At 43.1% G+C, this 24714-nt stretch overlaps 1 protein-coding gene across 1 annotated transcript in view; it reads right to left on the reverse strand.

The window, feature by feature from the left end:
- Nucleotides 1-374: 374 nt before the first annotated feature.
- Nucleotides 375-24714, reverse strand: part of LOC121544942 (ryanodine receptor 3) — a 217922-nt gene continuing 193582 nt past the window's right edge. The window contains exons 74-103 of the mRNA XM_045209137.1: nucleotides 23210-23306; nucleotides 21420-21529; nucleotides 21052-21103; nucleotides 20902-20958; nucleotides 20691-20790; nucleotides 20211-20290; nucleotides 20040-20116; nucleotides 19848-19921; nucleotides 18524-18541; nucleotides 17806-17886; nucleotides 17524-17612; nucleotides 17300-17428; nucleotides 17078-17182; nucleotides 16277-16358; nucleotides 12398-13710; nucleotides 6727-6785; nucleotides 6337-6511; nucleotides 6123-6209; nucleotides 5838-6038; nucleotides 5496-5626; nucleotides 5218-5260; nucleotides 4954-5081; nucleotides 4791-4851; nucleotides 4540-4686; nucleotides 4278-4412; nucleotides 3012-3168; nucleotides 2398-2462; nucleotides 2214-2314; nucleotides 1456-1507; nucleotides 375-1306 (exon numbers count right to left, since the gene is read on the reverse strand). Coding sequence (XP_045065072.1) covers nucleotides 1211-1306; nucleotides 1456-1507; nucleotides 2214-2314; nucleotides 2398-2462; nucleotides 3012-3168; nucleotides 4278-4412; nucleotides 4540-4686; nucleotides 4791-4851; nucleotides 4954-5081; nucleotides 5218-5260; nucleotides 5496-5626; nucleotides 5838-6038; nucleotides 6123-6209; nucleotides 6337-6511; nucleotides 6727-6785; nucleotides 12398-13710; nucleotides 16277-16358; nucleotides 17078-17182; nucleotides 17300-17428; nucleotides 17524-17612; nucleotides 17806-17886; nucleotides 18524-18541; nucleotides 19848-19921; nucleotides 20040-20116; nucleotides 20211-20290; nucleotides 20691-20790; nucleotides 20902-20958; nucleotides 21052-21103; nucleotides 21420-21529; nucleotides 23210-23306 — 4102 coding nt within the window. The 3' untranslated portion in view covers nucleotides 375-1210. The remainder of the gene's footprint in view (nucleotides 1307-1455; nucleotides 1508-2213; nucleotides 2315-2397; nucleotides 2463-3011; nucleotides 3169-4277; nucleotides 4413-4539; nucleotides 4687-4790; nucleotides 4852-4953; nucleotides 5082-5217; nucleotides 5261-5495; nucleotides 5627-5837; nucleotides 6039-6122; nucleotides 6210-6336; nucleotides 6512-6726; nucleotides 6786-12397; nucleotides 13711-16276; nucleotides 16359-17077; nucleotides 17183-17299; nucleotides 17429-17523; nucleotides 17613-17805; nucleotides 17887-18523; nucleotides 18542-19847; nucleotides 19922-20039; nucleotides 20117-20210; nucleotides 20291-20690; nucleotides 20791-20901; nucleotides 20959-21051; nucleotides 21104-21419; nucleotides 21530-23209; nucleotides 23307-24714) is intronic.

The following is a 24714-nucleotide window of genomic DNA, read 5'->3' on the forward strand; positions in this document are numbered from 1 at the left end:
TTGTTTTTGTTTCAAGGTGTTTAATAAATTTGGACATATGATATACTAAGACGTGTGTGTAATTTATACTCCATGTACGTTTGCAGTTACACTCTTAGAAAAAAAGGTTCTGGATAGAACCGAAAAGGGTTCCATGCTTGCTTCATATATGACACCCCTTAAGGTTATATATAGAACCAAAATTGGTTGCATATAGAACCCTATATGGAACCCAATGGTTCTATATGGAACCAATTTTGGTTCAGTGAAGACGAACCCCTGGGGTTCTGATCAAAGAACCCTGCAAAAGGGTTCTATAAAGAACCTATAGGAGTACCATATATGAAGCAAGCAATAAAACCCTTTTTGGTTCTATCTAGAACCTTTTTTTTCTAAGAGTGTAGAATTCTGCAGTTGGCAAAAAACTCAACAATGCTCATCCATTTTCAAATGAAAAACATAAGCCACAAACTAATAACTCTGAACAGCTGCTTGTTTCTGGTCCAGGAAAACTACTGCACTTCCATTGCAGAAAGAAAAACACATGGTTTTGCATAGCTCCATTGTAATGTAGATAAGGCACTTCATCAAGTACTTGATTCAGGCATTTTTATCATATAATCAACCTTTCCCCTGGTCAAGTCCTGTATATTCAATACTTCATATCTGAAAGCACATTACTCTAACAATTTATTTTAAAAACTTTGTTAAATCACATATGCTCTCTGTATAAATCTGCCCCCCTATCTTTTGGCATAAGTCTCATTTGAAACATTCTTGAAATATTGAAGTAGTATTCTTGTGCATATTGCGACGTGCCAAGACTCACACATTGTCCCATAACCCCACACAACCCAGTGTTTCTCAAAAAGACCAACAATTGTGCAATGGTTTGGGGTTATGTGGAGGAAAAGGCAACACATTGTCCAAAAAGTTTTTTCAAACTGAAATCTGTCTGGGCAGGTTGTAATATAGTCACTTTCTTGGAGGTTGGCACTGTACCAAAGTTAACATGTACAGGTACATTTGACGTTGATGTGAAAATGGTTATTCCATCATACCAAAGATAGCATCTCTCCTCTCCTCTCACACATTTAGTGGAGGCAATAGGCGGTGAATGGTTACCAACCGTCATCAGCTAGCTGTTAGGAGGAAATGGGAGTGTACCTGGAGTATCTCTTTGTTGGACTGTAGTCCTGTCTGTAGGATGACAGCAACCTGTCTGTCAGCTCTATCCAAGCTGATCCTCATACTGCTTTCTGAAACAGTCTCCAGCAGGGAAAAAGTCCCAGAGCCTCTCCTGGTACATCTTCCACACGTATGACTCCTGGAGGAAGTAGACAGACAAAAAGACTGGTCAATCTATAGCAGCGAATGAGCCCAGCCTAAAAACTGGTGAGTCACAGTAAACTTTGGTTCCTGAAATGACAACATTTTCACAGGACAAAGGGGTCAAAAGGGTGACAAGCTCCATACCTGACCAGTGTGTTCTGTCTCATCTTTGTTGATAAGGTACATCAGGAAAAACCTGTCAAGTCAAATTGGCAAGACATGAAAATGACCACTTAATCCATGGTCAAGGTTCACTTGTATCATTCAACATCTCAAAGAGCAACTGACCATTTCACAACTACAACTGACCTTTTCACAACTACAAATGACCTTTTCACAACTACAAATGGCTACAGCAGGAGGAAATTAACGTCTCATTCAAGCATAATGTTATAGTCCTTGATGATCTTATCAATCATACATGTGTCTTATCCTCAACCATAGAACAACAATCAGAGTACTGAGTCTGTGTACCACTGCACAATAAATAAAAATGTATGATGCATAAGGTGATATCACACACCTATTTTCCAACCAACCTAAACAGCATGAGCTAATAAGGTTAGCGTCATATCCTCCTCCAGTTGACTGAGTGGGCAGATTAAGACCACATGGCTTCCTATTGTCCAGCTAGCCAGCAGAGATAAACAATAGATGAGCACTGAGCTTATAGAGGGGGGAAGGAGGCTGGCACTGCGGGGCACTACTGGTATTTTTAACTTGGCCATAGATACCATCTACTATTGTGTAAAAGCCATCAATCAGATGACTTAATAATAAACAAGTTGGTATAAAGATGCAGGAAGACGAAAGACCTGTCGGCTAATTGATACTTCAGAGACAAAAAAGTTTAGCTTTTAAGTGCTGGGTTACATTCAGTCTAGATACAGAGGGATACTCACAGGTAGTTGGCCAAGTTGTGCTCTTGTAAGGTGTGTGTCTCAAAGCCGTGAGGCGTCGTGTCAAAGTAGTCATTACCGATGCCACAGATGAAACATTTGGTCTGAGGAGAAAAAAAGACAAAATATTCAAACATTGTCTTCTGTTGACCTGCACTACAGATGAATGTAAACGAAAGTCTCTCACCTCCATATCCTCTTTCACTTGTTCCTGTTGGTCTCTCAGCTCTCCAAAAGCATCAATGATCAGACCTGCAGCCACACAACCAACAGTGAGGATGTCTCTTTATGGACAGGGCAATTTAACACAATTCTCCTTCCCCCCAGCTTTTTGTATTGCAGTGTAAAATATTTAATGGTTGAACTGCGTCTGACTACGGGAAGCAGCATTACTCTGTTTTAGGGTACAGGCTACATCTGTGTCTCTATCTGTCTATGTGTTCTGGACTTACTGTGAGGTGAGCAGTCAGTTTGAGTGTCTGTGGGAGAGACATGAGGCTGACTGATTGTCTCTGTTTGAGGTGGAAAGACCATTGGAAAGTTTGAGGCTTTCTGACTGTGAGAGAAACATTACTCTGTAGGAGGGAGTCTGTCTGTCTGTCAGGGCCTGGTGGAGACTGGTGTAGACAGACAGACAGACTGAGCTGTGGGTCTCTCTCTGTGGCCCCTTCCAGCCCACAGGGAGCAGGGTGACTTTGACACCAGGGAGCCAGAGTGACTTTGACCCTGCTGGGTCTCACCCTGGTCCCCCTCGCTGTCCCTGATACTGCCTCCTGTGACCCAGACCAGTACAGTACGTACCCTGGATGATGGCCAGCAGGATGACGATGACGAAGAAGAAGAAGGTGATGTCGAAGAGGATGCGGTAGAGCTCGTACGGGTCGCCCGCAGGGTCCTCGATCTCATCGCCGATGCCACCCCCTGCCCTCACACCAACGTACATGTGGAACAGGTAGCACTGATGGAGGAGAGAGAGTCAGAGAGAAGGTGAGATAGAGAGTGAGAGGCTAGATGGATATAGAATAGATCCACTCAAAAGGCACCAAACAGGATGGTTAGGCCTTCATTTCAATATTGTTGAAAACTGGGCTGGTGTTTAATCTATTTATAAATTTTTTATCTCTACATTATGATGTTATGGCGTAACCCTGGACAACACCCTGTCGTTCTCTGCTAACATCAAAGCGGTGACCCGATCCTGCAGGTTCATGCTCTACAACATTCGCAGAGTACGACCTTACCTTACACAGAAAGCGGCACAGGTCCTAATCCAGGCACTTGTCATCTCCCGTCTGGATTACTGCAACTCGCTGTTGGCTGGGCTCCCTGCCTGTGCCATTAAACCCCTGCAACTTATACAGAACGCTGCAGCCCGTCTGGTGTTCAACCTTCCCAAGTTCTCTCACGTCACCCCGCTCCTCCGCACACTCCACTGGCTTCCAGTTGAAGCTCGCATCTACTACAAAACCATGGTGGTTGCCTACGGAGCTGTGAGGGGAACGGCACCTCCTTACCTTCAGGCTCTGATCAGAACCTACACCCAAACGAGGGCACTACGTTCATCCACCTCTGGCCTGCTAGCCCCCCTACCTCTAAGGAAGCACAGTTCCCGCTCAGCCCAGTCAAAGCTATTCGCTGCTCTGGCACCCCAATGGTGGAACAAGCTCCCCCACGACGCCAGGACAGCGGAGTCACTGACCACCTCCCGGAGACACTTGAAACCCTACCTCTTTAAGGAATACCTGGAATAGTATAATAGTAATCCTTCTACCCCCCCTTTACTACCACTGTCTTTTGTCTAAACTAACACCTGACTTATTTCACCTGCTAGCACTGACTTGTTTAAAGAAATGTACTTATTGTGATCGAGATGTAGTTGTCCCTGATTGCACTGACTTTGCTCACAGCTGCTTGTTTGAAGAAGTGTACTTACTGTGATCAAGATGTGGTTGTCCCACTGGCTATCCTAAGTTGAATGCACCAATTTGTAAGTCGCTCTGGATAAGAGTGTCTGCTAAATTACTTAAATGTTCAATGTTAATGTTAGTGAAAAATCCAAGGACTCACAGTCATCATGTCGTCACACTTCATGTCGGGCTGGTTGTCATCCTCACTCTTGTTGTAGAACTTGCGGAAGAAGTTGAAGGCCACCACAGTGTACAGATAGACCACCACCGCCAGGAGACCTACAGTCAGAACCAGCTGAGACAGAGAATACCTCAGGTTACTACCACTGTGATGTACTTTATCTCTATGGTTAATACCAAGGCAGAACTAGAGCTCTGACTCAACACTGAACCCTGCCGCCTGGTGGCCAAACTGCACCCACCTGTTTGCCATTGTGGGTGACCGAGGACAGAATGGTCCGGAGGGTCTTGAAGCCCATGGCGATGTCCAGCAGATGGGCAGCGAAGAAGAAGTTGTTGTAGTGACCCAGGATGGACATGGTGGTGTACCACACCAGGTACAGGAATGACTGCAAGGACACACAACATAGAAACAGATCAGTCAGATCATGTCAACAATAATGTGGTGTTATCATATACCAAATGATGCTCTTTGTAAATGTGGAACACTCACATTGTCTGTAAACACCACACCCATTTTCCAGCACTGGTACTTGGTGTCAATAGAGCTCAACCTGTCAAAAGAGGTGGATTGATGTGAATGGTATTGTTTGTGACTTCACTCTGTGTATGCTAACCCTATAACTATATTATAGGCTACTCTCCCAGGGTCTCACCAGGACACCAGCGATGCCTCCTTCACCACCGTCTCCTCTGTGGGGTTGAAGTCCAGAGCACTCTTATCCAGCCCCAGAAGCTCTGCTATCCTCTCTGCTCCATACAGATCTCCATACTTATTGATCACCTAACAGCAGCAGGCCAAGATAACAAGGAGAAACAGAGTAAGTAGTAGAAATAGTATGTGCATGCTCAAGTCATATTGATCTGGTGAATAATTAATTAAAATTCCACCAAGAATGAATTAAAAACTGTCTACTTACCTTGCGTTTCACAAACTTGTCCCAGTAGTTATTAGGGAAGGAACTATACAAAAGAGGATGGAAAATATCATTATTACATGAAGAAGTTACATGACAGGGAGTTACAAACAAAAACCTTGGTATAAACAAGTAATCCACAATCGGAATACTACATTCAAATACCAAAATAGTGATGATTATAGTTTGCGGTGATGATTAAAGTTTGCGGTGATGATTATAGTTTGCGGTGATGATTATAGTTTGCGGTGATGATTATAGCCATGCTCTATATGACTCACGGGGTATTGATGACGAGGCGGTCCCACTGTCCTTTGATGTCATCATCTGACGGCTGCTCTGTGATGTAGAGGCCGTCAAACTCCAGCTTCCTGGCGATCTCCTTCTCTCTCTTGAACACCACCAGAGGCACCTTGGGGACACGGACAGACACACAGACAGAACATTAGATCACAGCCCCATAGGGTACTGTCTGGAGATAATATCATCACACTCAGGTGTTGTGTTTATTACTAGTCCATTATAATGTTGAAAAATACATTATCTAGGAATATTATAAATATGTTGGTATGTGTGCATATAAGTTAGTTATCTGTATGTGTGTGTCTGTTTGCTAAATGTACCTTTAGGTAGTAGTATCCCACCACACACAGGAAAGAGATGACTGTGTGTAGTATGGCCAGGAAGCGCAGTGTGGGTGCCATGTAGCCTGTGCTCTCCTGGAGGACAAAATACTCCATCCCACTTTCATCATCCTCTTCATCAGTAGCTTCACCTCCATGCCAGGGATCTGGATCATTGTCATCCCCGTCATCACCAGTCACCTGACACAATACACACTCAGTTTATATTCATGACAGCCCAATAGTAACTCTGTGCTCTATTTGATTATATAGGGTTTGACTTACTTTGTAGAAGAGCAGAATAAAGTTTATGGCAAATGCAACGAACAATGCCAAGAAACGCAGGTTGTAGAAGTTTCTGGCCAGATAGTTCTGAAAAACACATACAAGTATATATTAGACAAGGATGTGTCATATGCAACACCTCAAACACTAATGAGCTATTCTGATGACAGGGCTAAAGGATGTGAATGGGTGTAACATCAGTGTGTGGTTTCACCAGCATCTTGGTCTGGTAGATGTCCAGGCCAGAGAAGAAGCTGGCCATGAAGGCCTCTGGGGGCTCTTTCTTCAGTCCAGGTCTCTTCTTGGGGGCCTTCTTCTCCTCCGGTGGGGGTTCTGGGGGAGTCTCCTCTTTGGCTTTGTCCTTGTCCTTCTTCTCCCCATCCTCTGGGCTGTAGACACAAACATACACCATCAAACAGGGTGATGCACAGACAGACCGACAGACAACAAGCACCCTCACCAAATCAGTTCAGCTCCCAGCAGGAGCAAAACAAATGCTGTTACGGCTGAATGGGGTAGGGAATATTGTGTTCACACTGGGAATCAAATCAGGTGCAATCACATCACATCACATCAAGGATCAAGAATGTATGAGGCCTCTCACTCTGCTTTCTCTGGCTCGACTTTGTGGTCTCCGTTGGCAGGCTCCTTAGTCGCAGCCTCCTTCAAGAAACACATGGAATCCTGGTTAACCCATTCATGTTCATAACGGGAAAAAATAAATCATTTGGTACACTTTTTCTCTGAGCATACTGATGGACAAATCTGAAGAAATGTTTTAAAATCGGCCAAAGCGTTTGTCTACAATGTGAGTGTTTGATATTGTACTATATTTTGTCTTTGGGGGTTACTGTTTTTTGCACATTTCATGAATCAAGCAATGTGAATACATGTTCCAAATGATCAGAACGTAATCATTTTTGGTATATTTATAGAGTACCAGTCAAAAGTTTGTACACACCTACTCCTTCAAGGGTTTTTCTTTATTTTTACTATTTTCTACATTGTAGAATAATAGTGAAGACATCAAAACTATGAAATAACACATATGGAATCATGTAGTAACCAAAAAAGTGTTAAACAAATAGCCACCCTTTGTTGGGGGGGGGGGGTATACAGAAGACAGCCCTATTTGGTAAAAGACCAAGTCCATATTATGGCAAGAACAGCTCAAATAAGCAAAGAGAAACGACAGTCCATCATTACTTTAAGACATGAAGGTCAGTCAATACGGAACATTTCAAGAACTTTCAAAGTTTCCTCAAGTGAAGTCGCAAAAACAATCAAGTGCTATGATGAAACTGGCTCTCATGAGGACCACCACAGGAATGGAAGACCCACAGTTACCTCTGCTGCAGAGGATACGTTTATTAGAGTTACCAGCCTCAGAAATTGCAGCCCAAATAAATGCTTCACAGAATTCAAGTCACAGACACATCTCAACATCAACTGTTCAGAGGGAACTGTGTGAATCAGGCCTTCATGGTCGAATTGCTGCAAAGAAACCACTACTAAAGGACACCAATAAGAAGATGAGACCTGCTTGAGTCAAGAAACACGAGCAATGGACATTAGACAGGTGGAAATTTGTCCTTTGGTCTGGAGTCCAAATTGGAGATTTTTGGTTCCAACCGCCGTGTCTTTGTGAGATGCGGTGTGGTTGAACAGATGATCTCCGCATGTGTAGTTCCCACCGTAAAGCATGGAGGAGGAGGTGTTATGGTGTGGGGGTGCTTTGCTGTTGACACTGTCTGATTTATTTAGAATTCAAAGCACACTTAACCAGCATGGGTACCACAGCATTCTGCAGCGAACGCCATCCCATCTGGTTTGGGCTTATTGGGACTATCATTTGTTTTTCAACAGGACAATGACCCAACACACCTCCAGGCTGTGTAAGGGCTATTTTACCAAGAAGGAGAGTGATGGAGTGCCGCATCAGATGGCCTCCACAATCCCCCGACCTTAACCCAATTGAGATGGTTTGGGATGAGTCGGACGGCAGAGTGAAGGAAAAGCAGCCAACAAGTGCTAAGCATATGTGGGAACTCCTTTTTGTGTTGAGTGTTCCAACTCCTTTTTACCTCGAATTAGACCTTTTGGAAGTTTTTCTTGGTAATCCCTTTTCGTGATTGTTGTCATTGTTGTTGAGGACCCCTCCTTTCCTTTGTTTTCTGAAGCGCGAAGGCCCACCTGAACTCCCTGTATTCACATGACTTGATTAATTAAATGTGTAAAAAACTGTAACCCAATGTGTCCAAAGACTAAATATAATGTGATACAGAAACGGCTGTAGGTCACAAACGACAATGAGTTGAATCATATATTTGGCATATTTGGGCTTAGAACAGGTCAAATAACAATACTACAGTTGAAGTCGGAAGTTTACATACACTTGGAGTCATTAAAACTAGTTTTTCAACCACTCCACAAATTTCTTGTTAACAAACTATAGTTTTGACAAGTCGGTTAGGACATCTACTTTGTGCATGACACAAGTAATTTTTCCAACAATTGTTTACAGACAGATTATTTCACTTATAATTCACTGTATCACAATTCCAGTGGGTCAGAAGTTTGCATACACTAAGTTGACTGTGCCTTTAAACAGCTTGGAAAATTCCAGAAAATGATGTCATGGCTTTAGAAGCTTCTGATAGGCTAATTTACATAATTTGAGTCAATTGAAGGTGTACCTGTGGATGTATTTCAAGGCCTACCTTCAAACTCAGTGCCTATTTGCTTGACATCATGGGAAAATCAAAAGAAATCAGCCAAGACCTCAGAAAAAAATGTGTAGACCTCCACAAGTCTGGTTCATCCTTGGGAGCAATTTCCAAACGCCTGAATGTACCACATTCATCTGTACAAACAATAGTACGCAAATATAAACACCATGGGACCACGCAGCCGTCATACCGCTCAGGAAGGAGACGCGTTCTGGCTCCTAGAAATGATCATACTTTGGTGCGAAAAGTGCAAATCAATCCCAGAACAACAGCAAAGGACCTTGTGAAGATGCTGGAGGAAACAGGTACAGGTTTACATTTACGTCATTTAGCAGACGCTCTTATCCAGAGCGACTTACAAATTGGTGCAATCACCTTATGATAGCTAGTGGGACAACCACTTTACAATTATTATTATTTTTAATTCATTTTTTTAAATTTATTTTTATATATATATATATATATATATATATACAGTGAGGGAAATAAGTATTTGATCCCCTGCTGATTTTGTATGTTTGCCCACTGACAAATAAATGATCAGTCTATAATTGTAATGGTAGGTATATTTGAACAGTGAGAGACAGAATAACAACAAAAAAATCCTGAAAAACGCATGTCAAAAATGTTATTAATTTATTTGCATTTTAATGAGGGAAATAAGTATTTGACCCCCTCTCAATCAGAAAGATTTCTGGCTCCCAGGTGTCTTTTATACAGGTAACGAGCTGAGATTAGAAGCACACTCTTAAAGGGAGTGCTCCTAATCTCAGTTTGATACCTGTATAAATGACATCTGTCCACAGAAGCAATCAATCAATCAGATTCCAAACTCTCCACCATGGCCAAGACCAAAGAGCTCTCCAAGGATGTTAGGGACAAGATTGTAGACCTACACAAGGCTGGAATGGGCTACAAGACCATCGCCAAGCAGCTTGGTGAGAAGGTGACAACAGTTGGTGTGATTATTCGCAAATGGAAGAAACACAAAAGAACTGTCAATCTCCCTCGGCCTGGGGCTCCATGCAAGATCTCACCTCGTGTAGTTGCAATGATCATGAGAACGGTGAGGAATCAGCCCAGAACTACACGGGAGGATCTTGTCAATGATCTCAAGGCAGCTGGGACCATAGTCACAAAGAAAACAATTGGTAACACACTACGCCGCGAAGGACTGAAATTCTGCAGCGCCCACAAGGTCCCCCTGCTCAAGAAAGCACATATACCGGCCCGTCTGAAGTTTGCCAATGAACATCTGAATGATTCAGAGGAGAGCTGGGTGAAAGTGTTGTGGTCAGATGAGACCAAAATCGAGCTCTTTGGTATTATATATTTTTTTTGTGTCATTTAGCAGACGCTCTTATCCAGAGCGACTTACAGGAGCAATTAGGGTTAAGTCACTTGCTCAAGGGCACATCGACAGATTTTTCACCTAGTCGGCTCGGGGATTAGAACCAGCGACCTTTCGGTTACTGGCACAACGCTCTTACCCACTAAGCTACCTGCCACCGTGTTTGGAGGAGGAGGAATTCTGCCTATGACCCCAAGAACACCATCCCCACCGTCAAACATGGAGGTGGAAACATTATGCTTTGGGGGTGTTTTTCTGCTAAGGGGACAGGACAACTTCACCGCATTAAAGGGACTATGGATGGGGCCATGTACTGTCAAATCTTGGCTGAGAACCTCCTTCCCTCAGCCAGGGCATTGAAAATGGGTCGTGGATGGGTATTCCAGCATGACAATGACCCAAAACACACGGTCAAGGCAACAAAGGAGTGGCTCAAGAAGAAGCACATTAAGGTCCTGGAGTGGCCTAGCCAGTCTCCAGACCTTAATCCCATAGAAAATCTGTGGAGGGAGCTGAAGGTTAGAGTTGCAAAACGTCAGCCTCGAAACCTTAATGACTTGGAGAAGATCTGCAAAGAGGAGTGGGACAGAATCCCTCCTGAGATGTGTGCAAACCTGGTGGCCAACTACAAGAAACGTCTGACCTCCGTGATTGCCAACAAGGGTTTTGCCACCAAGTACTAAGTCATGTTTTGCAGAGGGGTCAAATACTTATTTCCCTCATTAAAATGCAAATCAATTTATAACATTTTTGACATGCATTTTTCTGGATTTTTTTGTTGTTAGTCTGTGTCTCACTGTTCAAATAAACCTACCATTAAAATTATAGACTGATCATGTCTTTGTCAGTGGGCAAACGTACAAAATCAGCAGGGGATCAAATACTTTTTTTTTTTTTTTTTATATATATATTTTCTATATCCACAGTAAAACGAGTCCTATATCAACATAACCTGAAAGGCCGCTCAGCAAGGAAGAAGCCACTGCTCCAAAACTGCCATAAAAAAGCCAGACTACGGTTTGCAACTGCACATGGGGACAAAGATCGTACTTTTTGGAGAAATGTCCTCTGGTCTGATGAAACAAAAATAGAACTGTTTGGCCATAATGACGATTGTTATGTTTGGAGGAAAAAGGGGTAAGCTTGCAAGCAGAAGAACACCATCCCAACCGTGAAGCAAGGGGGTGGCAGCATCATGCTGTGGGGGTGCTTCGCTGCAGGAGGGACTGGTGCACTTCACAAAATAGATGGCATCATGAGGAAGGAAAATGATGTGGATATTTTGAAGCAACATCTCAAGACATCATTTAGGAAGTTCAAGCTTGGTCGCAAATGGGTCTTCCAAATGGACAATGACCCCAAGCATACCTCCAAAGTTGTGGCAAAATGGCTTAAGGACAACAAAGTCAAGGTATTGGAGTGGCCATCACAAAGCCCTGACCTCAATCCTATAGAGCATTTGTGGGCAGAACTGAAAAAGCGTGTGCGAGCAAGGAGGCCTACAAACCTGACTCAGGTACACCAGCTCTGTCAGGAGGAATGAGTCAAAATTCACCCAACTTATTGTGGGAAGCTTGTGGAAGGCTACCTGAAACGTTTGACCCAAGTTAAACAATTTAATGGCAATGCTACCAAATACTAATTGAGTGTATGTAAACTTCTGACCCACTGGGAATGTGATGAAAGAAATAAAAGCTGAAATAAATCATTCTCTTTACTATTATTCTGACATTTCACATTCTTAAAATAAAGTGGTGAACCTAACTGACCTAAGACAGGGAATTTCTACTAGGATTAAATGTCAGGAATTGTGAAAAACTGAGTTTAAATGTATTTGGCTAAGGTGTATGTAAACTTCCGACTTCAACTGTATATGGTCTTAAACAATTTAATTCTGAAATGTATTTCAAAATACATATGCTTTAGTCATTTTAATGATTTTCACATTTTCTCAAAATCCCAACTTTGATTGACACTGTCAATGTGGCCTGTCTCCACACCAAATTTGATGCATTTACACCAAACAGAATTTGTTCTCTGGCACATTTTGAGAAGAATGGGTTAAACTACAGTTAATTTTCACACCTTACCATTAGGTGACATATACATAACAGAGGCCTGATCTTACACAGATAACCATTACTATTTTTATAAGACTGAATATGTGTTATTTCTGAGGAGATTCAGATACCGACCTTGGCCTTCTTCTGCTTGACGGCACTGGCTAAAGAGGGGGCGTCAACCCCCACCACCTCACCCATGTCCCCCAGACCTGGCTCGGCCGCATGCTTTCCCCCCTGGCTCTTGGTTTGGATGTTAAGCAGCTCAGCCATCAGGTCTGCCTCTGCCTTGTCCCCCTGGCCCATGTGGCCCATCTCTGCCACAGATGACGCCTCACTCGCCTCCATCTTCTCTTCCTCCAGCACATCACCATGGATACCAAACTGTGTGGGGTCGGGCATGTTCCCCAGGATGTCTGTGACCTTCATGTTCTTGGCCCCCTCCACCAGGCCCCCGCCAAACATGGAGGACCACAGGATGTGGAAGAAGCCCCACACCAGGTTGTAGAGGAAGCGGAAGAGGCCCGTGAAAATCATCCAGAAGAAAGAAAAGAAGCCTTGGACCATCTCCCTCACACTCATCTTCCTGAACCTCCTGTACTGCCGCCTCATGCTTTTGAAGGTGAGCAGCTGGCGGAAGCTGGACAGGTTCTTCCTCATGGAAACACAGGAGTTGGTGAAGGCGGAGTGAGTCTCCATCATGCTGTCCTCCTCTTCCTCCTCTGGCAACTCCGTCACACTCTGGCTGTCCTCGTCGTCGTCCTCGGGACGCTCCACTGCATCAGGCTCAGATATCTGTGAGGCCAGCTGCATCTCAAAAATGGTGTCCTCACAGAAGTTGACAAACAGCTCCATCTTCTCGCTCTCTCCACCCTCGTTCACCACGTCAAAGATAAACTGTCTCTTGGACTCTTTGACCTGGGGCTTCTCCCACTGTGTACGACTAGACTCGCTGATCTCAAAGTAGACCCTTTCGATGCGCTTGGCCCCGCCCATGATCTCTATGCGGCCCAGGTACGGCTCGAAGTAGTTGATCACACTCTCGGCCAGGTCCAGGAAGGTGGCCAGACGGGCGTCGTGAGGCATGTGTTCTGATAGGTTGGTGAGCAGGACCGCCACGTTAAAGCCAATGTCCTTGGCCGGCTCATGAAAGCGCTCCACAAACTCCTCGTAGTTGAACATGTCGTTCTCGTCAGCCTCGGCGCAGGAGAGCAGGAACTCGATCTCCGACTGGGAGTACTGCTTTTGGTTCTCCATGGACTTCTGGAACTCCTTCTTGGAGATCACTCCCTTGCTCTCCGGGTCGTACTCCTTGAAGTTGTCCGAGGTGGTAAGGTCTTTGAGTTTGAGAAACATGTCGAAGAACTTGAGGATCATCTCCACATTGCTGGAGGACTCCACCAGGGTGTCCACCATCTGTTTGCCGATGGTTCCGTTGACAACGTTACCTGTGGGGGGGGGGGGTTACTCAAGTTTAGAACACGTGTCAAACACAAGGGATTCGGCCTGTGACACATTTCTATCTGGCCCGCGCAATGATTTGGGTTGTCAATTCATTTTGGCCTGCTTATATACCGCCCGTGCTGCACTACAAGTCAGCAAGCACTGCCAACATGCTGCACGCCAAATGGCAGTGCATTGCCACACACACACCCCTCCTCCCAGACCCACACACACCCACACACAAGCCAGCCAGTGCACTGTATCATATCATCACTAATGGCACTGACCAAATCTTCTACCGGACCGAAGGTTTAAACGTGTTGTAGGCTAAATGTCCACGCCAAGTTCTGGTTCCAACGGGTCATTGCTGTAGCCTACAGAAAATGTCATCTTGGTTGTCAAAAAGTTATAAGATAAAGGATTCACATGTGGGTATAAATTACTACTAAAGGACAATAGGACACACAAGCGAGTATAAATGAGTCAACAGCTGAGTCATCTACTTTATGAAATTATAGCCTAATGCGCTTACATCGGTGAATTCAACAATCAATTGTGCTGCTTTCGTGTGTCCCGTTTAAAGCAAGGGAAAGTGTACAGACACACGCCACAGTCCTAGCTAGGCTACTAACATGTTGCAGTATGGCTTCGGTTTTTAAAGCTTGACAATGAATAACCAAAAAACTAAACCTGCAACAAAAAACATGCAAAGGAAAACATGTAGGCCCATTACAGCAACATGTGAGCAGTAGCCTAGGCTGGCTACTCAACTAGGCCTACAAGACATTTTGTTGCAGCTTGGTGTCATAGACTAGACATAGTAAATGCAAATCCGGGACACTCAAATTAGTATGATATGTTACGTTTGTTGTGGTTACATAAGACAGATGATTACTAAAGGTGGCATAAATTGACATATGTAATTGTTGTAAAATGGTCATACCATGGATTATTTAGCTTTGGATTTTGAATTTTAGGTATAAAAATTAAAAATAAAACAATTATTTGATTAAATATTGAATTTGGCCTTTACTACTATAGCCCAGAGAAACGCATTGAATAACACATTCATAAATGGCAAAAAAGACACTCCAAAAAATACATCATAAGAAACAAGTGTTTTGAAGTGTTTGTCCTATATCAAGGAAATATTTTTTGTTTGTTTTTTAAACATATTTAACCGCTTTTTTGGGTAGGCACAAAAATGCCTTCATACTTCCATTTTTTGTTTTTTCTGTACATGTTACCTTCACAATAGTCACGGGAGTTGTAGAGCAAAACGGAGAACACCATCGTGTTCATGAGAATCCCCCCTTTCCATAGAGTTTTTAGGTCAAACCGTTCGGACACTACAGACGTTTTCGTGAGAAGACCGATTTTCGGGATGTCTCATGGTCTGACAAACACCGCTCTAGCTCTGCTACCTTTCACCGCAGATGCTTAACTGCGATATTGGCGGATTTAGACGCATCCAATGCAAAAAAACATTGATCTCTAGCTTAAACTGACTGATTCTGATAAACTGACTGATTTTGATGGAGATTATTTTATTATGTTAAAAACGAAAGTAGGGTGGTTGGTCGGGGTGGATGGGTAGGCGTTTAACGCTTACATCTAGCAACCCAAAGGTTGCGAACTTATCATCTTATCTCACCTACTTACTACTTTTTAGCTACTTTGCAACTACTTAGCATGTTAGCTAACCCTTCCCCTAACCATAACCTTAACCATTTTAGCTAAGCCTAACCCTAACCTTCACCCTTTAACCTAACTCCTAAACTTAACCCTAACCTCTAAATCCTAGCCTAGCTAACGTTAGCCAGTTAGCTAACGTTAGCCACCTAGCTAGAATTCTTAACATATCATACGTTTAGCAAATTTGCAACATATTGTACGTTTTGCAACTTTGTAACATATAATACATATTATAATTCCTAACATATATGAAATGGGTGATGGACATCCACAAATGAATACATCTAAAAACCTGTTTTCGCTTTGTCATTATGGGGCATTGTGTGTAGATTGATGAGGATTTTTATTTTATTTAGAATAAGGCTGTAACGTAACAAAATGTAGAAAAAGTGAAGGGGTCTGAATACTTTCCGAATGCACTGTATGTATCTCTTGTTTTAATATGTTAAAATGCTAAATATATCACCCTATGTACATAAGTGGACATTATAAAGGGCCATATTATTTCAAATAAAACAATGGCCAGTTTGGGTCGCAGTTGCATGCACGTTTTTGTTGTTGTAAAAACAAACATAATAGGCTATGTCTGGCCCGCGAATTCGATGTGTTTTTATAATATGGCCCATGTGCTGATTGAGTTTGACACCCCTGGTTTAGAACATACAATAGAAAGTACACAGTAACCATAATACAATTTGCTAATTGAATTCTCGAAGTAGAGTGGATAAGTGTTTGATATCATGTAATATCATTTCAAGCAAAGAAATCTGTTTAAAGGGTTTTAGGCATAAGGGTAACGTTCTATCAGTGCCACTAGATATGACCACAATGTGTTCCATGATGAGTCACGACTGAGATGAAAAGGTGTAATAGAACCTTCCAGAAGGGAGAGCATCATCACGATCATGTCCTTCTGCAGGTCCAGCAGCTCCTTCAATAACTCAATCTGACTTGAGTCCTGGGGGAGAGGAAACAAAAGCAACTTTGTGACACATCCTTCACCACATCAAAAAGGTTAGCACAGCTCTCTGTCTGGGGCCAGTCAGCTGCTAATATCCCAGCATGGCATTTGGAGAGATCAAGGCCCTCTGCGAGCGCTGGGTCCCGCTAGGTCCCAGCCATCCATCAGCACACAGCCTAATGTGATTCTGTTGGGCCCAAGCAGATGGCTGGGAGGGGCTGACTCACTTTGGGCCTCCTTTGATATGGCTCCCAGCATGCAATAATTCTGAGGAGGGACTTTGATTAGCTTAATCAAAACGCGCCCAGCCGCCCTGTCAATCCGGCCGCCTGCAAACAGCCCTGCCCCTCTGGATAACCCTGAGATAAGCTAAGACGGTGTGACGGTCCGAGAGGTTTCATTCTGATCCCACCTGGGTTATTGGCTACAAAGCACATCTAAGGCTGTGGGAGTGATGGATCACAGCCTTCAGAACCTTTCAAATTAAGGCAGGGAGAAAAGCCTGTCAACTAGACATGCTGCAGAGTACATCCCTGAGCTAAGAGAGACCTCTAGTGGCAACACAGCAGATTGTTGAACACTATCCACATTCAGTTTGATGTTGCATCACATAAATTAGATGCTATTCAATTTCATATTTGATGACATAGAATGAAAATTGAGCGGCTGGCCGAGTAAAAGTGAGATGATTAGGAAATTGTACTAAGTTGTATTACCTGTGAGAGCTTCATCTGCATATTGGCAAACACATGCAGGAATCCCACCACTGCATCCCATAGCCTGCTGTGTGCCAGACTCTGCTGGTTCCCAATACACGGGCCCTGGGGTCACAAAGAGAAGATCACTACAGTCAGGATGATTGGATCACCATGATTAACCATACAACACATTCCTGTCTGTGAAGGTTAGTTTCTTCCAACCCAAGAGTCTTATGTTACCTGTATGTACTCAGTGAGAGAGTTGAAGATCTGCTTGGCCACAGCCAGGGCTTTGGAGAAGTTCCGCTGACCAGCCTCATCCATGATATCTTTCCCAGAGTAGTACCAGTAGAAATCACTGATGGATTCCTAATATTGAATAAATAAACATGTGACACATGATAGTATAAACATACACTACACACAAAGAATATAGGGAGTAAAGTTGGGGGATAGTATTTTACCTGCAGACGGAGCAGGTAGTCCACAGTGCTGATGATGATATTTACGGTGGTCGTGTTCCCTGTTTGAGTCCGCAGGAAGTTTTGGAAGTCTGAAGAAAGAGAAAGGGGTCAAATACCAATGAATGGTTAGAGAGGCACAGGTAATGTTATACATAGTACATTGTGGGCAGTAAACACAAATAATACGGATCTCTCAGAACTAAATACACTTCTAAATACACAGGTAAGCTAGAGTACCTTAACCAGTATTGAGGTAAGGTGTTCTAGAAGTTTTGGACGTACCGTTGTTGTGTCCCTCACAGAGCAGTTGCAGAAACCTAAAGAGATCCTTAGTGAACTCATCGTTCTGCAGTACTTTGGAACCTGGACACAGGAGATGAGATTGACAACTTTCCCCTTTGGTTAGGAGGGGGCTAGAAACCAGACAACCCCCTCAGCCTGATCTAACACAAGCTTACACCATGGCTAGCATAACCTTCACTTCAATAGAAAGCTGCTGTCTAGTCCTCAAGCTCCTAGACTAGGAGACTTTGTCATGACAGTATATGCTCCCTCTATGAGACACTCATATCACCTTGACTTAATATAGAGCACATACTGTATGCAGGGAGGGATAATAGGAATAAAACTGCATGGCAGAGCTTTGTTGTTCTGTACTTCAGATACAAGCAAAGCTTTGGGAATTGTATTCTTATTCCTAATTGACTTTATCAAGTAATATTGGTTAGTAGTATCAACATAAAGAGACAGACAAGTTTCCACATAGACCACAAGCACTAACTTTGTATAGGAGGAGAGAGCGATAAGAGTCAGTTTGGGTCTGATTCTATGGATTGAACAATCTGACCAAATATCTTATTGGAGCATGCATGTGTTCCTTCAGATCAGTAGGTTATTATCACATTCCAGACAGAGGGGAGGGGGAAGGGGTGGGAGCTGGACGGAGAGCAATCAGGATGGCAGCATTGCGAAATGAGTAGAATCTAAACCATGTATTTACCCCGCTCACTCACGTTGACTGCGACCGATGAGGTAAAATATGATAAGAAGAAACAAACAAACAGAAAAAGCAGACATAAGCAAAGGAGAAGACATTGAGTTTCAATAAGAAGTAAGGAAGAAGAAGAGAGATATATCGACATCACTTTAGGTGTTGGACATACAGTAGACATGCGGTTAAGAGTCTCTGGTAGGTAGACCTACAGGTTCTGCTGCACAGTTTGGCAGGACTGGTGTTGGTGGGTGAGAAACACTACAGGACTGCAGTCACCATCACTTATGCCTGATTACATGAGGTGGGAATGAGCTGGAGTATCTATGAGAACATAGCCATTTACTGTATGCACTCCATTAGATCCAACCGCTTCTATTGTGGGTGACCTATTGTGTATAGATCTGTTTTTTATCTTGTTGACAGACAGTGCTCAGACGTCACATGACTGAGGAACATACAGTAGCACAGGTTCATGAACACAGACACAATGACATATGTGACATGGAGATGAGCTTTTTCATCACAAACATAAGAGTGAATGTGGCGCGCTAATGCTGCACCATGTATCTGTAGTAGCCCTATCACAGGCCTTCTTCTAACACAACAAAGGCATGGGCCAATCATTAGCTGGTGGGTTGGACATTGGCTGACCAATCGTAATGACAGGTGGTGTATCCTTCTGGACTGCTGTTATTGTTTGCGTATAAATATGAAGGAATAGCCTCCAGATGTAATCCTGACATGACATTACCTCCATCACAAGGTCCAGTAAGTCTCCATTAATGAATTCAGTTTCTCTATGGGCCGATTCAGAATTTACAACAAGGTGTTAATAGGAACACATTGACCACTAGGTGTAGCACAAGCAGTAAAAGCAACCCACCAAAAATCACATTAGTTGAATAATGCAATTTTAGACAGGCTTTTGTCTGTGAGCATTCACTGGTTGGAGATCAGATGACAGGCGACTTATGACCCTGTGGCTGGGTGGGAGGAAGTGGGAGGGGTCAGATGAAATCAACACGGATCCTTTAGAATTATATTTGTTATCTACTTAATATTAATATTTTATACTTGTTTAGGGTTTTAGACACTTATAACAAATCTGTATGGAGCATCATGGTTCAGCATTCGCCAATAGCACCAAGTGGACTTGACTCTCAAAAGTATGAAAATAAATTGTTGATAACACCAAAAAATTCTAAGATACGTATTTATTTAATATATCAGAACTCAAATGTCATTCCTTTCTACAGGAAAGAGAGGTTCCTGTGCATATGTCTGTCTGAGGTAGTCTAGTGTTTCTCCTCATCTTTCTCTCCTCACTTACTTGATCCTTCCTCAGTCACCATCCCAAGACCTTCTGCTTTGTTTTGCCTTTCGAATGCATTCAAATCCAGGACACTAATGAATTTGAAGGAAAGAGAGCCAACATGGTTTATGTCTTTGAACACGTATAGTTTTGCTCTGTTTGAATGTCAAACCGTCAAAGATTTGTTAGTGTGTTGTGATATCATTTTACCTGCAAGACTGCATGAGTCCTGACAAACTCTTGAAAAAGCCAGCATCTCCTTTTTCCTTCAGATAGTCAAGCATTTTCTACAAAAAAGGAAATACACAAAAGAAATTGAGCTGTACAGCGTCACTGTACATACTGAAAAAATTGATATGGACCATGAATATTCTGATATACCTGCTGAACCAGTATGTTGCCTCCGTTGAGTATAGAGATGCCCAGTTTCAAGGTAAAGGTCACCATGGGCCCAAGTGAACCTAAAGAGGATAATCAGGGATCATATTGTGTGTGTGTGGACCCACAATAATAGTAAACGAACAAAGATTTGACCAACTGGGGACATTTTGTTGGTCCCCACGAGGTCAAATGCTATTTCTAGGGGGTTTAGGGTTAAGGTTAGAATTAGTGTTAGGGTTAGGATTACGTTAAGGGTTAGGGTTAGGAGCTAGGGTTAGTTTTAGAGTTAGGAGCTAGGGGTAGGTTTAGGGTTAGGGTTAAGGTTAGGTTTTGGGTTAAGGTTAGGATTAGGGTTAGAGTAAGGGTAAGAGTACAGGTTAGGGTTAGGTTTAGGGTTAGGGAAAATAGGATTTGAATGGGACTGAATTGTGTGTCCCCACAAGGTTAGCTGTACAAGACTGTGAGTGTGTGTGTGTGTACCTTTGCTGGCGCTGATCATCTGTAACACCATCTCAGCAGCTCCTCTGTCATGCAGCCTGGCCTGCTGGTACAGAGTCTTCTGTTTCTCCATCTCTTTTTCCTAGCAGGTCAACAAACACCATGTAAACAAACACCATGTAAACAAACACAGCTCCTTACAAAACCATTGAAACTAGTCAAATCTAATATCTCGATGGGAGATCCAAAACACCTCAAATGTTTTCTCTTTTCCTTCTTCATCTTCCTCTTCTTCATCTTCTGCACAACTCTAAAGACAAAAGCTTTGGTAGTCAGATCTCTGTTGACCTCTACATGACACTAAAGACATGTATACAAAAGTAGATTCATATAGGCTTTGTACCTTTGCCATCATGTCTGCATATGCAATATACAAAGGATCGTCTTCCAAAGAACTGAATGGAAAAGCAGGATAAACATGTGTGAATTAACCTTACATAACTCAAACAAATACACTCCATAACAAACAAATCTCTCAGGTGCATGACTAAGAATAAATGTGACACAATTACTTGTGCTCGAGGGCATCGCCCTGTGTGGGGAGAAATGCTGCAGTGTTTTAGTTTAATGCGACAGTTTATAAGACAAAGGGATACACCGGCAATATTACATAGCACAGATGGAGCTAGCAGCACGATGCCAGGTGCCCAGGTGTGAGTGTGTGTGTGTGTGTGTGTGTGTGTGTGTGTGTGTGTGTGTGTGTCTGTTTACCTCCGCTCAGTGAGCGCATTGTGACTAAAATGCAATATGAGCTGATGAAGAGGGTCTGGCTGCATCTCTGCCTCCTCCTCTTCCTCCTCCTCCACCTTCAGTTGGGTCTTCTGCACAAACACCCAGCCACACATCAGAGTCCCACCCTACCCTGACACCCAATCCCCTGTCATTACAGCAGTGCCCTTTACCCTCTGAAGTGACAAAATGTGCCTACACTGAGCTGATACACATTTTAAAGATCACAATAACTTTACTTTGAATTAGTGAAATTGCAACAAATAAAGTTAAAGTTGTTCAAATTACGCTGCAACTCGCTTCAGAAATAACGATTACAAAGGCCAACCTACTGGGCAAAAACTGGTTGAATTAACGTTGTTTCCACGTAATTTCAACCCAAAAAATCAATGTGATGACATTGAATCAACGTGGAAAACTGATTGGATTTGCAAAAAGTAAGGGCTTTTTTTCACCCAACTTTTAACCTAAATCCAATGACATGGTGATTGTTTTTGTTGATTGCACGTTGAATTCACATTAGTTGACAACTCAACAAAATGTAAATCAAAACTAGACGTTGAACTGACGTCTGTGCCTAGTGGGAAGGTATCAAGCAGAAATATGGATAAGTTACCATCCATATGCAGTTACCATTGCCATTATATAAACAGTCTCCTCTGTACATCACCTTAGAGACAACAAGGTGTACTTGATCAACAGAAGCACATTGAAATTAAAGATGCAGAATGTGCAGTCAAACCCTGTCTCACCATGTTGCTTCATTACTAGTGTGATGGCCCATTGAATCACACAGACTGAAAGCATTACGGGTATGACACGCCACTCATCAGAAGACCATGCAGGCACACACACAGGGACATACACACAGCACATTTAGATGGTACAGCAGTATCAAGGTTAGCGGTGTCAAGGTGTGTGTTCAGTAGAGATACAGGAGGAAGATGGAAGTTAAGCATGACTCTCCATTAGCCTGATCCATACTCTATAATACTTTACACTAGTCTACCACTTTATCCCTATGAGCACCACAGATACTCTCCTAATGAAGAGAGGCCACCAGGAAATGATGGGGCACAAATAGTGGTAGAGGGAATACTATTCCACATCTCTTTTAGGATGTAGCCACTTTCCCTATATTTTAAATCTACCATATTTATAAAAAGGCTTATAAAGTGTTATAGAGTGTTTATAACCATTTTCTTCATTGATGTTTTGATCAATGTAGCAGGTTCTTACACAGGATGGCATGGTGTTTTTGAAGAATTTCGGAGACATCTAGAATCAAAGCTGTAAAGAAAGCAACCCTACAGGGACAGTATATCTGAATTCTTTGATTCTTCAAACGACCTGAATATGACACTATACTGTGTCCATGCTGTGACAGAAAATTTATGAAGGACACCACACCTTCCATAAATTTCACCAGTAAGCCGTAGCATCGTGGTTGGATGCTCTCTTACCCCTGTAGGAAAGGGGACAGCTCTAGAAACGGACAACGGTACAGTTACAGTACAGTCCAGCCGGCACTGACATCCAGGGTGATGTCATGCGTGCCCGCGTAGGCGTTTCAGTTGGCAAGGGACAGAGCTACACAGAGCCAGGGGCAGAACATGGATGACTGGCAGAACGCCTGCGGCGTTTGGCGGGCATTGTGCTGGCGAAGCGTTCGTGTTGTAGCACGGCCAGGTGAGGAGGGAGAGAAGAGGCTAGCCCCACAGAGAGAGCACACAGAGAGGGCTGGGCACTGGGGGGACAGGTACAGTACTTACTGCCAGGTCCTGCACTAGCTTCTCTTCAAAAGAGTACGTCTCTGTTTCTATCCATATTCTCTGATAGCCCAGGAGGAAGAGGTTAATAGAGCGATGCCTGGGGGGGGGGCAGAGGGAGATTAGGAGGGTTAGCAGGGTGGACCAGGAGGAAGAGGAAAGGAGGGGGAGATTACGTTAAGAACAGTTAATACTTGTTAGTATAGGACAGGGTTTCCCAAACTCAGTCCTGGAACCCCCTCCCACCTCCCAAGGACCACAGAGCTGATTCAAATAACCAACTCATCATTAAGCTTTGATTATTTTAATCAGCTGTGTAGTGCTAGGGCAAAAAACAGGATAGAGTTTGGGAAACCCTGGTATAGGGCACTGGCAAATCCAACTGGTCACCTTGGAAGATTGAACTGTACCCCCCCCATTTCATAACCCTGTCATGTATGCACCACTAAAAAAGTATCACACTTATTTATTCTAGCAACATCAACAGTACACTGTAATGATTAAAGCTAAATAGAATATATGGTATATAAATTACAGCAACATCAGTACAGAAACCTATAACTTAGAAGAAAAAACATTTGGTCAGAGTGAATGATTTAATATTTTAGTGATGAGTGTAGCTCACAGGCCTTTATAATAGGCGTACCAGTCAGAATGCCAGTGGGATCACTGTATGAGAGTTACAGTTATAGTACAAACCATGGCTGGGAGGAGGGGGGAGGAACAGGAGGTCACAAACATTGTCTAAGCATTACATTACCGTTAGCATGGAGAGCAGACTGTCATAGTCTGAGTTCTCATGCATTTTTTCGAGCCAATAGCGTCGGTAGGCGTTCAGGAGGTAATTATTACTTTTGTGCCTGAGGGGAGGTACAGTATAGTGATGTCATTCAGGAGAGAACAGAGAGAGGGTGAAGTAGTAGAGACAGTAGATATACTGTAAAAAGGGTGGTAAGCCACTGAATCAAAGGGTACAGAGAGAGTTATGTGATAGTATTAGAGGTGCAAGGGAAAAGTGACATTGCATCAAATGTCCTTAACATTTCTAGATTTACCCTGACTCAAAAGGCCAGTGCTTACTGATTACTCAACAATGTGATGCATGGTCACATTCCCAAAAGAACACCAATAACTAGGTGGAATTAGTCATTTGGTGCCGAGGAGCGACATCAGAGCACACATTAAAGATGGCCGCCCCCAGGTTGGGCTCCTAATTGTTTTTCTCCCCTCTGTCTCTCCTGCTGCGTCTCTGTGATTGAGTTACAGTGCAACAGGGCATGAAATTGCTAGTGTCCTTTTCTATTCCTTGATAACAGTCTGAGGCGAGACATTTGTCGTACAGATTAGGGGAGGGACGCTTCACATTAATACAGGGTCAGAGCCCAGGAAAGAGGGGTGAGACTCATGAGGCATAGAGAAAGAGATAGTGTAGGGTTGGCTTGGAAATGAGAAAGACAATACTAAACTTTACACAGCCTGCTGCCTCTCAGTACTGACATCAGCAGCTG

The sequence above is a fragment of the Coregonus clupeaformis genome, chromosome 29 (assembly GCF_020615455.1).
Source record: "Coregonus clupeaformis isolate EN_2021a chromosome 29, ASM2061545v1, whole genome shotgun sequence".
NCBI classification, from domain to species: Eukaryota; Metazoa; Chordata; class Actinopteri; order Salmoniformes; family Salmonidae; genus Coregonus; species Coregonus clupeaformis.